Below are 17,175 nucleotides of genomic sequence, written 5' to 3' on the forward strand. Positions count from 1 at the left end.
CAGAATGCCTGCATAGTAATTTACCTCATCAGTGATGAATGAGATGTCATAATTCTCAAGTGCGCTGACCGCAATGCTGCTGACAGGCCCCTCCCCAGATTCTGAATATTTCAGCAGCACTGGAATCCCTTCTGGCAGATTGGCATTTTTCAGGGATAAAAGATATGCTTTGACATCAGAAGGTTTGTCTGCCTTTTTCAAACCAGCTAAGATTAACTGCTTTGCTTCCTGAACTGCCTGTAATGAAAACAATACAGATTATATAATTTGAAATGTGCTGTATAAGGCAGAATTCCTATTCTTATTCATTGTTAACTAGGTACAATTTTTTTTATTTATAACTGTTATCACTTTCTGTATGATAGAATAAAGATTGATTTCATAGTATAAAAACTCTCACATACACTATATTGCCAAAAGTATTGGGACTCCTGCCTTTACATGCACATGACCTTTAATGGCATCCCAGTCTTAGTCCGTAGGGTTCAATATTGAGTTGGCCCACCCTTTGCAGCTATAACAGCTTCAACTCTTCTGGGAAGGCTGTGCACAAGAATTAGGACTGTGTCTATGGGAATGGTTGACCATTCTTCCAGAAGCGCATTTGTGAGGTCAGGCACTGATGTAGGACAAGAAGGCCTGGTTGCAGTCTCCACTCTAATTCATCCCAAAGGTGTTCTATCGGGTTGGGGTCAGGACTCTGTGCAGGCCAGTCAAGTTCCTCCACCCCAAACTCGCTCATCCATGTCTTTATGGACCTTGCCTTGTGCACTGGTGTGCAGTCATGTTGGTACAGGAAGGGGCCATCCCCAAACGGTTCCCACAAAGTTGGGAGCATGAAATTGTCCAAAATATATTGGTAAGCTGAAGCCTTAAGAGTTCTCTTCACTGGAACTAAGTGTCCAAGCCCAACCCCTGAAAAACAACCCCTCACCACAATCACCCCTCCACCAAACTTTACACTTGGCACAATGCAGTCAGGCATGTACCGTACTCCTGGCAACTGCCAAACCCAGACACGTCCATCAGATTGCCAGACAGAGAACCATGATTTGTTACGCCAGAGAACACATCTCCACTGCTCTAGAGTCCAGTGGTGGTGTGGTTTACACCACTGCATCCGACGCTTTACATTGCACTTGGTGATGGAAAGCTTGGATACAGCTGCTCGGCCATGGGACCCCATTCCATAAAGCTCTCTACGCATTGTTGTTGTGCTAATCTGAAGGCCACACGAAGTTTGGAGGTCTTTAGCTATTGACTCTGCAGACAGTTGGTGACTTCTGCGCACTGTGCGCTTCAACATGTGCTGACCCCACTCTGTCATTTTACGTGGCCTACCACTTCGTGGCTGAGTTGCTGTTGTTCCAAGTTGCTTTCACTTTGTTATAATACCACTAACAGCTGACCGTGGAATATTTAGTAGCAAGGAAATTTAATGGATGGACTTATTGCACAGGTGGCAACCTATCACGGTACCATGCTTGAATTCACTGAGCTCCTGAGAGGGACCCATTCTTTCACAAATGTTTGTAGAAGCAGTCTGCATGCCTAGGTGCTTGATTTTATACATCTGTGGCCATGGAGGTGATTGGAACACCTGAATCCAATGATTTGGAGGGGTGTCCCAATACTTTTGGCAATATAGTATATGACAGATCTATCTCATATTCATAGTCTGACAGTGCTAACTACTTCTTTTCAGTTTCCTTAAACATCTGGTTGGGTAAAATTATGCTTGTTTTGATACATGATGTAAATTAATAAAAATATGTGCAGACCATGTATTATCTATATGCAAACTGTTTTACCTGCCAAAGTATTTGTAATTCTGTTAGGCCAGTCTTCTGATCCATGCAGCCAGCCTGACAGCATAGCCAGGTTGGTCACCTTATTTTTTTCTACACTGAAAAAAACAGCTCAGTGAACATTTTACTCCCTACATACTAAATATTAAATGAAAAAACATTGTCACACTGAAGAGGTTGTTGCACTGTTCTCTTCTCTTTTCAGTAATGTACTAGCAGACAACTCTTTGCAATGCAGTAGAGCCTGATTGACTTTCCCTCACCCATGTAATTATTTAAGGTACTTATATAGCGTCATCAACTTACGCAGTGCTTTACATATATATTGTACAATCACATCAGTCCCTAACCCTCAAGGGGTGTACAGTCTAAGGTACCTAACTCACATTCATACATACACATACTAGGGACAATTTTAGACAGGATCCAATTCACCTACCAGCATGTCTTTGGAGTGTGGGAGGAAACTGGAGTAACCGGAGGAAACCCACACAGGCACAGGGAGAACATGTAAACTCCAGGCAGATGGTGCCGTGGTTGGAATTCGAACCAACGACCCTAGTACTGCCAGGCGGAAGTGCTAACCATTTAGCCACTGTGCTGCCCATAAGTAATTACAGTAAGTTGTTAAAAAGAGGGATTTGGGAACTTATAATAAGAATATTTATAGCTATTTTGAAGTAATTCCAACTGAATTCATAGTGTGTATGCATTCCATTGATTATCACACCCTGTGCTTTAACCTGTATTCTAATCTGTATTTCTGTACCTTGTCCTACTTTGCTGCTGTTATAAAGAAAATTAACCAATCCATCGGAAAACAAGTATGAATAAATAATAATAATGTAATGGTTACCCGTAGTTCAGAGCCTCCAGCCTTGCTCAGTTTTTTGACAAGAGCACCAATAATAATAATAACAGTTTCTTTAATCTCCTCATTTGCAATTTTTCCTTTGTATATGTCCTAGATAATTAAACAAAAAAATTATGACCAGTAGAACACTTTAATCAATTTCCATACTGCATATTGATATGAAGTGGAACAATTTTTGGCCATGAGGTTATTTAAAGCTGAACTTAAGTTATGATCTTAATAGCATAGTTATAACAATGGTCTGGCTTAGACCAATGTTAATATGCAGATCTCATACCTAAAGGGCAGCTGTGAAATTGGAAATCACTGTAGTAATTGGCAGGGCTTGTTTTCAGCAGGAACGTGGGGGAATGCAGTTCTGGCACCTCCAGCACTGAATGTATGCAATGGCAAGGGGTTTGGGCTGTGGGGTGTACTGGAGGATCTATTGATGTTGGCTGCTGGGGGATATATTATCACTGGTGGGGATCTGTTTTTGTATGAGGGTCTTATGTTGCTGGTCTACTTTTGAGAGAGAGATTGCTGACTGCTGGGAGATCTGTTGTTACTGCTGGGCGGGTCTAATGATTCTGGGGTAGATCTTTTATTGTCAGGTGTGAAGGTGTGTTGTGGGTGGTCCATTGTTGTTATGTGGAGGATCTATTGCTGCAGGAGTGGGGTCTAGTGTTGGGGAACCTATTGTTGTTGGGGGAGTCTATTGATGTGCGGGGGATCTATTGTTGCTGGGGTGGAGATCTACTGTTGCCTGGGGGATCTAGTGTTGCTGGCTGCAGGGGATCTGTTTTACCACTTTCCTTGTTATCATTAACAAATATCATACAAATTATTTAGCACCACAAAATTATACTTGGTTCTGTATTCCCTAAAAAGGGCAGTACTGAGAAGTTGGTAGGGGTGGAACAAAGGGACAGTGTTTAGAGGAGGGTAGGGGTGGAGACAAGGGGCAGAGACTCAGAAAGAGGGAGTTCTTGCACCTATTCTCTGAGAAAAAAAGCTTTGGTAATTGGCATTACTATAGTGATCACCATGATCTTCCAAGTCATGTATTAAAGCTGCTGCCCTACTGCATACCGACCACAGTGGGCCGCTCAGTTGGCTCTGCCACTCTTTACAGATTGACTTGTATTTTTGTCAATGAATACAAGGTGTTTTTTCATTGGAGGAAGTAGAATGGAGTGGCAGTGATGTCAAAATTTGCACCTTGCCCAATCATGGTACATCAGCTTATCCTAACCTTTTTTTCTTTGAGGAACCTTTAATTGTAAGGTTGTTAGGAATCCCTGCTGATATAATTACACCTACAAATCATAGTTACATTAGCATTATTAGTAAATTGTACAATGTTTAATAACATTTAGTAAGTAATAAATGTGGGATTTCTAGAGTATTTTGACACCAAGGCCAGATCATATATTACCACCTACCTGCTGTATATGAAAAAATTGTTTTTAGTAATTAAATTAAATGATTAATAACATCACCAAAAAAGAAATGCAGATAGTGAAAATTACGGTATGCCCTAACATTGGGGTTTACATTGGTGGTCAGTGGAAATTGTTCTCCAAACCTTGGTTGAGACAATCTGTGGTATATTTGGATGACATTTTTATTTGATGCGTTTGACCAGATACACTATTTGCTAAGGTAGGACATTGCAATATGATAGCATGTCGACATCTTAACTTGATATATGATGGCCCAAGTTTATTTCATGTTAGCATCAGGGGCGGACTGACAACTCATGGGGCCCCCGGGCAATAGGGGATCATGGGGCCCCTGTGTCCTTGCCCAAACTCAAAAAAGCCTATGAAAAAGGTACCAGGAGCATCTCATGGGGCCCCCTACTGACCCCGGGCCCTCGGGCAGTGCCCGAGTTTCCAAATGGTCAGTCCGCCCCTGGTTAGCATCCATTTGTACTTTATTATGGAATAATGCTGATAGTGTCTGTCATGGACTACATTATGTGATAACATTAGACACTTACATTTAAGCATGGACTGCTATATTCAGATATATACATAGCATTATCTATAAAGGGATGCTTAGTCAAAGACAAAATTAATGTGTTGTTAGAAAATTATCTATTTGTGGCTTATGACATCTTCAGGGAGAAATTTGCTAGCATATGGCCTAGAGGCATGATACAATGGAATAATGGGAATTATTGAATGGAATGCATGATGAGTTAGCAGCTGTAACCTACTGACAAATAATTATGGCACTGTTGCCTTTAAAGCCCTCTAGAGAATTCTGCTTGTAAGGGCTGGTAGCTAAACTAAATAAAAATAAATCACTAAAAAACTATTTAGTCTCTGAATTGAAGTTCAGGACTGAAAGATGCTCTATTAATGCCTTAGATAGGAATGTGCAGCATTCAGGTTATCTTTAGTCTGCGTTAGACATAAAGAAATAAAATTATTATGGCTATCAGGAAGAGGTACAACCAGCTCTCTGCTATTTTAAAGAATAATGCAGGCCATAGACGGGGAGAAAAACGGCCGATTTTTCTTTTAAAAAACGAAAAATCGGTCGTTCAAGCAGCCGACGTTACCACCAATGGTAAAAAAAAATCGGCCGATTTTTCATCCCGTCTACAGCCGGCAAAAAGTGTCCCTGCAGAGAGCTCTGCTATTTCTTTGACAGTTCTTTGACAGTTCCTTGACATTTACAGAGGTTGCAACATTGTATCTATTTGTATCCATTTAGGATACAGATGTTTTTATTCGGAAACAAATAGATACAATGTTGCAACCTCTGTAAATGTCAAAGAACTGTCAAAGAAATAGCAGAGCTCTCTGCAGGGACACTTTTTGCCGGGCTGGAATTCCTCTTCCTCTTCCTCTTCCTCTTCTTCATCTTCTTCTTCCTCTTGCAGGTCACTGCTCATGCGCAGATTTTTTATCAGTAAAAAAATCGGCCGATTTGCCCATTATTGCCGCGAAAATCGGCCGATTTTTTTTCCAACTTTACCGATTAAAAAAAACTGCCAAAATACCGAAAAACGGCCGAACAAATAGCCCACTAACGATCCGAAAATCGGCCGATTTTATTTTCGGCCGAAAAATCGGCCGATTTTCGACCCATCTATGGCCTGCATAAGTGTATATAGCACTTTTTCCTCTTCTGATCTCTCCTACAATTCCTGAGTGGCAGCATGATTGGATAGCTCGACTTCCCTCCCCCGCTGCATTTTGGAGACAAGCCCCACCAATTAGCACAACAGAGAGCTGGGTCAGCTCCATTCACAAAAGGTAAAGATCAGTTAGCTCCGCAGTGCAGTGTATATTTATTAGCAGCAGCAGCAATCTATCACACAGCCCCGTAGCACTCACTGATTAAGTGTTCTTGCATGGCAAGACCACTTACTGTTATCTCACATATATATTCTTATTATTATAGCCAAATTTACCACCCTAACTCTTCCCACAGTTTTTGCACTACATAGACAGTAATATACCAAAATGTGTGGATTGTTCCCGATTGGTATGCTATTACTTTGTGGAACGTTTCGCCAAATGGTTCACGAAATATCGGCGTTTTTGTGGTGCAATTGTTCCCATAGGAATGAATGGCGGAATGTTCAAAACTAGAGTGGGAGCTGACAAAAGCTAGAGTGTGAGCTGAAAAATCAGGACATGATTTCTAAACTGCCATCACTCCCTCATTTTCAAGCCCACCTACACAAATCTTATATCATAACGTTCAGCTTTCCCTGCTGCCACTAAAAATGTCCACGGCTAAGCCATAGTCCTGATTCTCACAATATAAAGCTCTTCAGTGTAGGATTTATAGTTTTTAAACTACAACCGTTTGAAGATGGCAACCGCCAGTGAAGTGAGCAAGTTGGAACAGTTTGTTTTTAACCGCTCTTCTCTGCCCTTGCTGTAGAGTGAGTTGCCATAGGAACCCAGGTGTGTGAGCAGGCAGCAGAGTGACAAGCCACTCCATCCAGTTACTCCGCCCACTCCAGTTGTAGACTACTGATGGAGGCAAGAACACTTCACACAATTTTCCCAGAAATTGTAGCTTTTCTAGTTTACTATACAAATTGTGAATGAACAGTCAGTGCTGCAGAGCTGCTCACAGTGTGATACTTAAACAGGGGGCAGTGATTACAGAACTGGCTGTAGTTCCCCCATTGGAATACCCATAAATGTATGGTTTCAATGGCTGACTGAATGCTACTGGTTTTTGCACCATGCTATTATGAAAAAACCCATTTTAGATTACACAATATAATATCAAATTAACTTACAATCAGAGCTGTCAGCATACTTTCATCTGGATGTGAAGCCAGGCCACAGGCACATAAGAATCTTTCTTGTAACAAAGGTCTACTTCCATTACCAAAGTCCAAAAACTCCAAAATGGCCTTCAAAGATTCAGGAGTCTGAGCAAAAGTCACTGCATCAATCAGCTGAGGACTGTGGGGAAATAGATATTAATATTTTATATCTGGTCCACTGGAAAAGCATACAGTTTTTGACACAAAGCTTCGCATCGTATCTATTACAGGTATTTATATAGCGCCAACAATTTGCACAATGCTTTAAATATACTGTACATTCACAGAAGTCCCTGCCACCAAAGGAGCTAACAGTATAAGGACCCTGCCTCACATGCATACATTCATATACTATGGCCAATTAAGATAGGAACCAATTAGATTATCAGCTTGTCTTTGGAGTGTGGGAGGAAACCCACGCAAGCGCAGGGAGAACATGCAAGCTCCATGCAGGTAGTGTTATGGTAGTAATTCAAACCAATTACCGAAGTGCTATAAGGCAGATGTACTAACCCAGCAATGGGCAAACTACGGCCCGGCGGACCTTTTAATCCGGCCCGCAGAGCGTGGCAAACATTGGCTGTCAGGATGTAGGCGGGGCAGCGTGACGAACGTGAGGGGAGCTAGGCTCCTCTCACAGTCTGCCCTGAAGACCGGAACGGCACGGGAACACAGCGAGAGGAATGCGCGGAGCAAAGGTAAGTGAATTGACACAATATGGGGAATGAATTACTATAGGGGGGATGAATTACTATATGGGGGATGAATTACTATGGGGGATGAATTACTATATGGGGAATGAATTACTATGGGGGATGAATTACTATATGGGGGATGAATTATTATGGGGGATGAATTATTATGGGGGATGAATTACTATATGGGGGATGAATTACTATAGGGGGGATGAATTACTATAAGTTGGAAGAATTACTATATGGGGGATGAATTACTATGGGGGATGAATTACTATGGGGGATGAATTACTATGGGGGATGAATTACTATGGGTTCGGCCCCCGGGTCCAATATATGAACCCTTTGCGGCCCTCAAGTCAAAAAGTTTGCCCACCCCTGTACTAACCACTATTTCACTGTGCTGATCCATATGTTGCTTCTGTTTTATAATGTTGAAGCATTTTCTCATTTTATCCTCTCTATAAGAATTACTACTATTCAATGCTATTTTTGCATATTCCCTGGGGGTGCTCATGCCTGGACTCTAGAGCAGTGAAGACATGTTCTCTGGAATGATGCATCATGTTTCTCTGTCTGGCAAACCGATGGATGTGTTTGGGTTTGGCGGTTGCCAGGAGAACGGTACTTGCCTGACTGCATTGTGCCAAGTGTAAAGTTTGGTGGAGGGGGGATTATAGTGTGGGGTTGTTTCTTAGGGGTTGGGCTTGGCCCCTTAGTTCCAGTGAGGGGAATTCTTAAGGTGTCAGCATACCAATACATTTTGGACAGTTTCCAAATGCTCCCAACTTTGTGGGAACAGTTTGTGGATGGCCCCTTTCTGTTCCAACATGACTGCGCACCAATGCACAAAGCAAGGCCCATAAAGACATGGATGAGGAAGTTTGGGGTGGAGAAACTTGACTGGCCTGCAACGAGTCCTGACCTCAACCCTAAAGAACACCATTGGGATGAAATAGAGCAGAGATTGCGATCCAGGCCTTTTCATCCGATATCAGTGCCTGACCTCACAAATGTGATTCCATAAGAATGGTCAAACATTCCCATAGATACATTCCTAAACCTTGTGGACAGCCTTCCCAGAAGAGTTGAAGCTGTTCTAGCTGAAAAGAGTGGGCCAACTCAATATTGAACCCTACAGACAAAGACTCAGATGCCATTAAAGTTCATGTGTGTGTAAAGGCAGGCATCCCAATACTTTTGGCAATATAGTGTATATATGTATTGCAGCTGTATATTTAGCGGGATCTTAAACCTGGAGTTCAGCTCTAAGATGCTAGCTTCAGTGTACAATCCCAGAATAATTAAGAAGTTGCATTGCTGCTGGAAGACTGCAGGGTATACATTGAAAAACTGTAAAAAAGTGAAATGGATTGGCTTAAAACAATGAAAGCAAATTAAACCTTCCATATTTTTTTTGCAGAGTCACTGTTAATGAAAATGATTCAGCCACATTGCAGGATTTACCGTTTCCTAATCCTCAATGTTGGCTTGAACAAGCATGGATATAAGAGGTTTAATCACAACTTTGTGCTTGCTGAGCAAAATCATATTAATTCTTCAACAGGTAAATGCAATTGCTTTAGAAAACACTGCCAAACAGTCTCTTTCAGTGACCATCCTATAAATAATTCTAGATGTAAACTAAAAAAAGTGTGATAAAAGATTACCTTTGCCATTCATGGATTGAACACTGAACACCAATGCATGCATTTTAGGATATGTCCACCTAAAATTGATTTAGTCACAGGTGAAGCCTGGTGGTCTGCATCTGGCTACCTATAAGTATTGGTTACTTGGACAGTGAGATTCTCCCACCAAAATTCCTGAATCTATTCTGGATATCTCTTCAAGTCTTCCCCTCAACATTGCATACTCCAATACCTTCTGTTGCTTGTTCCATTATGAAAAATAAAAAATCCAGCAGGGTAAGTGGAACCCTCTCCTATGGCAGGTGAACACACATATGAACTCCACTACAGGTATCTCAATACCAATGTCCGATGATTACCTCTCTGTAATTTGAAAGAAAAAACATTTTTTTCTGTACTTTGGAGTATTTTGATGTCTGAGAGTGTAATGGAAAGTAGAAAAGTTGGGTTACCACATCAATGTGGTAGAAGTATGCATTTGCTATCAGTTTTGGATGCACTGAACCATAACATAACAAAACAATAATTTTTGTAATTCCCTCTTTCTCTGTGGCACACCTAGCACAAAAGCAGAGGTGTAGCATCTTTTGTATACTATGAGACTAAGTAGAGCCCAAAGGGCCTTATGAAATTTTGGGTGGCCTGGCACTAACAAATATTGTTCTTATTCTTCCTTTAAATGTTTCCAACTTCTGCTATGATTGCTCATGCAGAACATCTACATAATGAAGATCCTGACTCCTAGGTGCACTGGTCCTTCATTTTACAATTTTAATAGTAACATAACATCAGAACAGTACATGTAAAGTAATACTCACAGCACATGTGCTTTCTCTGATCTAAGAAGTGTTAGAATATCTGATTTTTTAGCTCTACGAAGTCCTTGAATTAGTGACAGAAAGCTATGAGCTGCAGTCGCTTTTGAAAGATTTTCAGGTTCCAGGTTTTTACGAATGGCCTGCCATTGCTTTGAAAGCTGATAAGAAAAAGAATGAAATAAATTACATCATGGACTATTTGTTGTATTTTATAAAAATAATATTTCATATAAAGGTTATATGTAACAATATTGATGAGTTTACTCACCACAGGACAATTTTTACATTCTAATTTTATTGGATCAGCCACTAGGGGAATAGCCATATATTTGGGATCTAGCCCTTTGACTACTTTGACTATCTGCTTTCCTGCCACTTCCTTTGGTCCAGCTTCAACAGCCTTCAGTTCTAGCTTTTGTCTGCATTTTTGGAAAGATACAATATTATTATTATAATACAGGACTTATATAGTGCCAACAGTTTACGCAGCGCTTTACAAAATGAAGGCAGACATTACAGTTACAATACAATTTGGTACAAGAGGAAACAGAGGGCCCTGCTTGTTAGAGCTTACAATGTAGGAGGAAGGGTTGAGTGATACAAAAGGTAATAACTGTGGTGGATGAGCTGATGGAGGATATAAAAGGCAGTTTGCTAGTTAGAAGCAGGATAGGCTTCTTTAAAGAGGAAGGTTTTCATGGATTGTCTAAAGGTGGATAGATTAGGAGATAGCTGGACAGATTGGGGGAGGGTGTTCCATAAGATGGGAGAAGCTTGGGAGAAGTCCTCGAGGTGAGCATGGGAGGAGGTGACACGGCAACTAGAGAGCATGAGGTCTTGGGAGGATTGAAGAGAGCAGTTTGGTTGATATTTTGAGACCAGGTTGGTGATGTAGCTGGGGGCAGAGTTGTGAATGGCTTTGTAAGTTGTTGTTAGTATTTTGAATTTTATTCGTTGGGCAAGTGGAAGACAGTGGAGGGATTGGCAGAGAGGGGTAGCAGACACTAAACGGTTGGTAAGGTGGAAGAGCCTGGCAGCAGTATTCATGATGGACTGGAGGGGGGATAGCTTATGAAAAGTAATCCCATAAGAAAGGAGTTGCAGTAGTTGAGGCGAGAGATAACCAGGGAGTGAATTAAGAGCTTTGTGGTATCATTGGTTAAAAAAGTGGTGTATTCTGGAGATGTTGTGGAGGTTGAGGCACCATGAATTGGATAGGGATTGGATGTGGGCCTGAAATGATAGTTCAGAATCTAGGGTTGCCCCTAGCACCCTGGCATGTGGGGATGGGTTCTGGGATCCTGACTGAGAAATCAGGTAAAGAGGCATGTGGGGGAGCAAATATTATGATCTCAGTTTTAGATAGATTGAGTTTTAGGAAGTGGTGTGACTTCCAGTCTGATATGTCTGTTAGTAAATCGGTGATACGTGAGAAAACTGATGGGGTGAGCTAAGTAGAGAGATAGATTTATGTGTCATCAGCATAGAAATGGTATTGAAAACCATGGGAAGCTATCAGCTGACCCAAGGAAGAAGTGTAGATTGAGAATAGCAGAGGTCCAAGGACAGAACCTTGTGGGACCCCAGTGGTAAGAGGAGTAGTAGAGTTGTAAGTGACTCTGAAGGTGCGGTGAGATAGTACAATTCAAACCAACAAAGAGTAGAGTCATGTAGACCAAGAAAATAGAGGTTTTTGAGGAGGAGGAGTGGTCAACTGTGTCAAAGAAAAAATAGATAACTGCATAAAGCATATACAGACATATATAGACAGAGAGATTTACAGGTTGCTGGAGGGTGTGAATTTATTATCCTTCTGGCCGAATTCCTAGGGAATCCAGTATTAGTATCCGAAATCACTACAGCAGAGGCAACTTCTCTTAATACTTGGGCTACTCTGGATTCCACAAGTTCCTGTTGGAAGGAGCACAACATCACTCTCGCCTTTGTGCCATGGGAGGAAGGCAGCAGTAAGCTAAGTTTATAACCTAGCCTATTACCTTATAGGTAATGTTTTCAGATTATAATTTTTTATGCAGTAATTTGTGCACAGGGAGGGGATTGATTTTATAAGCTGACCTTACATTTCTGGTGCAGGGTCTGCTTTAAATACAGTAACTCATTACAACCAGTCAGAATCCACCATATTCTGGTCTGATTTTATTAGAAGGAATTCCAGTTGATTCTTCTTGCTGCTATGGGTTACTGCACGGTGCACCTGAGAATAAGACCTCTTAACTGGATAATGTCATTGCTGCTGCCATCACATTATATATTTATTCACTGTATTAAGAATGTGTCATTTTTTTCTGCATGGTCTTTCTTGATTTACTCTTTTTTTTTCCTTAACACTTTGCTGCCTTTCACCAAAGAAGAATAAAAAGAAAAAGGAGAAAAGAGACTGACCTGCACAGTATTTTGGCTGCAATAGTTTCATGAACATTGAGTGTCAGCACATGATTTTCTTCAGCCACTGCAGATTTAATATTGTCATCTTCAATGAGATAACTTGTACCAGACGTGTCTTTGTTAGTAACACCCAACACCTGTTCCAAATACAAGGTGAATACCTATGTTATACAAATTATTATCACCATTACTAAAGGTTAACCCCGCTACAAATAAATAAATATATATGTAAGTTGTTTTATATATATATATATATATATATATATATATTTACAAAATTGTTATACAAGTCGTTATGTCCAGCAGTCAGCTATGATTTTCTAACATTGGCAAAAAAATATATCAGATATCACTTTGTATGGGGCCATTCTTTATCTTGTTGGGATACAGAACTCCTCTAAAATGATTTTACTTGCAGGCAGAACTTGGTAAATGTATCTAACTATAGAAGGATTGTTTTTCTCAGCAAAGTGGACACTTTAAGAACAGAACTGCATAAATATGTTCACCCTATCAAATGTTGGAAAGAAATTAATTCTATGGCACTCTGCATGTGTGTGGCAAAACTTTGCCTACTATTTATTATAGGTACTTATATAGCGCCAACAATTTTAGCAGCACTCTACATATACAGTATGTTGTACATTCACATCAGTCCCTGCCCTTGAGGTGCTTACAATCTAAGTCCAGAATTCACATTCATACATACACATACTAAAGCCAATTTAGACAGAAGCCAATTAACCTACCAGCATGTCTTTGGAATACGGGAGGAAACTTGCACAGGCCCAGAGAACATGCAAGCTCTAGGCAGGTAGTGCCATGATTGGAATTCAAACCGACATCCCTGGCTCATCAGCAGAAGTTTTCTTCCTATTTGTTTTTGTCGGCCACTAGAACAATTGCTCAGGCATGGAAGAGCCCGTTTGTCCCTCTTCAGGAGGTGCGGAAACTGTATGACCACTATGATGCTCAATGAACAGATGTCGAGTATCTGTAACAACTCCCAACGGAAATTCTTGAAAATATGGGAGCCGTGGTTGCAATATGCCTTTCCCAAGCTCCCCCTGGCTAGTCTGGGGTTGTGATGTTGCTCGGTATTGGCGTTCTCAGACCCCCGCTCTTGGTCTTGTCATCATTTTCCTTTTGTACTCCTCCTTCCTTTTCTTTTTTTTTTGTTTTTGGTGTGGCAGTGGGTAGTTGCCTTAAGTTTGAGTTACTGTCAGTGTTATACCAATGTTTTGTCATATATGTGCCATTGATAGCCCCTGCGTGGGTGCAACGTTTGCTCTGTTGGTGTTAGAGCACTGTTTTCTTTATTTTTTTATGTGCAATTGATGGCCCCTGCGTGGGCGTGTTTTTTTGCTCCTGTCTTCTTAAACTGTTTATAAATTAATAAAAACATTGAAATACAAACCGACAACCCTAATGTTACCAGGTGGAAGTGCTAACCACTTAGCCACTGTGGTTCTCACTAAACCCAATGACTAACTCATTGTCCCTCAGATATGATCACAAAGGTGGTTGGTAAATGACTGATGAATATAGAGGTGAAGAAACAGACTAAAATGGTGGTGGTAAAGGTCAAGTCATACAGTAAAACACCTATATCTAGAGAACTGATTGTGAATATATAATCAGTAAAATATAAAACTTCTGTTTGGCATTCAGTCTTTGCAAGTTATAGATAAAAATAAATCTTCAAGGTACGTGATCATATCTGAGGGACAATGAGTTAGTCATTGGGTTTGTTCAATTAAGCTTTGGCAATAACACCTGGAAGCTGATTGGTTACTATGCAGAGCTGCACCAGATTTTGCACTCTTCAGTTTTAGTAAATGACCCCCAGTATGGTTTGTGTAATGCAGTGCACCACAATGCATGTTAATTAATGAATGGAACCGCAGTGCACAAAATAAATTGTGAGGATTTTGCTCGCTTTAGAAACCGCAACTTGGCATTGCATGCCATTATTAGGCTTGTGATCTACCAGAACTCCCAGATCCTTCTCCACCATTGATTCCCCCAGTTGTACTCCCCCTAGTATGTATGATGCATGAATATTCTTAGCCCCCAAGTGCATAACCTTATATTTATCAACATTAAACCTCATTTGCCACATAGTTGCCCAATTAGATAGAGCATTGAGGTCAGCTTGCAAGTTGGAGACATCCTGTAAGGACGTTATTCCACTGCACAGCTTGGTGTCATCTGCAAAGACTGAAATGGGATTTTTAATCTCAGACCCTATATCATTTATAAATATTTTAAAAAGTAAGGGCCCCAACACTGAACCTTGGGGTACACCACTGATGACCCCAGACCATTCAGAGTATGAATCATTAACCACTACTCTCTGAATACGATCTTTTAGCCAGTTTTCTGTCCATTTACATACAGATTTTTCCAAGCCTGTAGACTTTACCTTACACATTAGCCATGTGTGGGGAACTGTGTCAAACGCTTTTGCAAACTCCAAGTATATCACGTCCACCGCCACCCCTCTGTCCAAGGTTTTACTCACCTCCTCATAAAAACCCCCAAAAACAAACAATCAGGAATATGTATATGTAAGAATCTGGATTTCCACTGGTGAACCTTTTCCCAGACTGTGGAAACACTAGGCACTGCCCCATTGATGTTTGGACATCAATGGAGGAGAAGGATCTAGGAGTTCTGGTAGATCACAAGCTTAATAATGGCATGCAATGCTAAGCTGCGGTTTCTAAAGCGAGCAAAATCCTCTCTTGTATTAAAAGAGGTATAGACTCCAGAGAGAGAAAGACATCATATTACCCCTGTACAAATCATTAGTAAGACCTCTTCTGGAATATGCAGTTCCGTTTTGGGCACCAATTCACAAAAAAAACATTGGGGAACTTGAGAAAGTACAGAGAAGGGCAACTAAACTGATAAGAGGCATGGAGGAGCTCAGCTATGAGGAAAGATTAGAGGAACTGAATTCATTCTCTCTTGAGAAGAGGAGATTAAGGGGGGATATGATCAACATGTATAAATACATCAGTGGTTCATATAGTGAACTCAGTGTAGAGCTATTCACCCTGAGGTCATCACAGAGGACAAGGGGGCACTCTTTACGTCTGGAGGAAAAGAAATGTAATCTCCAAACACAGAAAGGTTTCTTCACAGTAAGAGCTGTGCAAATGTGAACTAGACTTCCTCAAGAGTTGGATCTGGCCAGCTCAGTGGATTGCTTTAAAAAAGGCCTGGATTCTTTCTTAGATAAACAGAATATAACTGGATACTAACATTTATAGGTAAAGTTGATCCAGGGAATATCAGATTGCCTCTTGGGGGATCAGGAAGGAATTTTTTTCCCAGCAGCAAATTGGATCATGCTTTGCTGGGTTTTTTTCCTTCCTCTGGATCAACTGTGGGTATAGGATTATAACTTTTTTTTTTGTTCTATGTTTGAACTGGATGGACTTTTGTCTTTTTTCAGCCAGATTAACTATGAATGAAAAAGATGTGCTTGAAACTTGAAAAAAAATGTATTTTGTGCACTGCGGTTCCATTCATTAATTAACATGCATTGTGGTGCACTGCATTACACAAACCATACTGGGGGTCATTTACTAAAACTGAAGAGTGCAAAATCTGGTGCAGCTCTGCATAGTAACCAATCAGCTTCCAGGTGTTATTGCCAAAGCTTAATTGAACAAGCTGAAGTTAGAAGCTGGATGGATACCATGCAAAGCTGCACCAGATTCTGAGTGCTCCAGTTTTAATAAATCTCCCCCACTGTGTGCACCTTTTTGGTGCATTAGGCAGCCCAATGAGCTGTTTAAACAAACAGCAAACTAATGTGCAGAATAATGTTAGGTAACGCACGTGCGGCACCACAAAAGTGTGAATCCAAGTACTGTATTTTTTAAACAAGTCATACATCTTATAAACAAAACTGACATGTTCACTTAGACAAAATACACATTTTCAGAATGTCTTTTATGCCTTAAAATCAATATCACGTATGCAGTCTATTTTTTTTTATCTGTTGATCAGATTTAAAACCATTTTCAGTACCTTGTTAGAATTAGTGAATCCAGTTTTTGAAATCTTGCAGCTGTCCAGTTGTTTGATTTTTGTCACCTGGTTTTGTTTTGCTAGGTAAGTAACCTTACAATTACCAGAAACATCAGCCTGAAAAAGACAAAAACGCATATAATTCCTGTATGTAATTTAACTGAAAATCAATACACTTTAATTTACTAGTTGATAAGCTGCATGCAGCTTTTAAATGTCACCTGCTGCTTGGCTTTGAAATACCCATATTGTAAAACCACCTGCTTCAATGCATACAAGCATATTTAGGGGCTCCATTTACACATCCCTTCAATGAAATCATATCTAAACCCCAAAACAAAAATGTAAACTATTGGAGCTTAAAAGTCCTTAGATGTGTTGCAGGTCTTCCACTTTGGTCACCACCAACAGATAATTGTTTGAAATACTGTGTGCATTGCCTGTTTCAGCCCAACGGGCTGCAGTTTGTATGGGGGGGGGGGCTAAAATGATGTATATTTTTCTGTAATGGCTTGTAACTTCTTTCTTATGGAAAAAAGGAATGAACACTATTGAAAAGAAAACGTCCTTAGATGTGGTGGCTCCATTTGTAT

The 17,175-nt window shown here is 40.5% G+C and overlaps 1 protein-coding gene across 1 annotated transcript in view; it reads right to left on the reverse strand.

Annotated features, from left to right (window-relative positions):
• The window catches only part of MTTP (microsomal triglyceride transfer protein), a 107,913-nt gene that overhangs the window by 39,214 nt on the left and 51,524 nt on the right, over positions 1-17,175 (reverse strand). Inside the window, exons 5-11 of the mRNA XM_089680558.1 lie at positions 16,583-16,699; positions 12,536-12,675; positions 10,401-10,551; positions 10,133-10,290; positions 6,938-7,106; positions 2,665-2,772; positions 25-237 (exon numbers count right to left, since the gene is read on the reverse strand). Of these exons, the coding sequence (XP_089536684.1) occupies positions 25-237; positions 2,665-2,772; positions 6,938-7,106; positions 10,133-10,290; positions 10,401-10,551; positions 12,536-12,675; positions 16,583-16,699 (1,056 nt within the window). The remainder of the gene's footprint in view (positions 1-24; positions 238-2,664; positions 2,773-6,937; positions 7,107-10,132; positions 10,291-10,400; positions 10,552-12,535; positions 12,676-16,582; positions 16,700-17,175) is intronic.

The sequence above is a fragment of the Staurois parvus genome, unplaced genomic scaffold (genome assembly GCF_062004578.1).
Source record: "Staurois parvus isolate SC_StPar_1 unplaced genomic scaffold, SC_StPar_1.0 ptg000244l, whole genome shotgun sequence".
NCBI lineage: Eukaryota > Metazoa > Chordata > Amphibia > Anura > Ranidae > Staurois > Staurois parvus.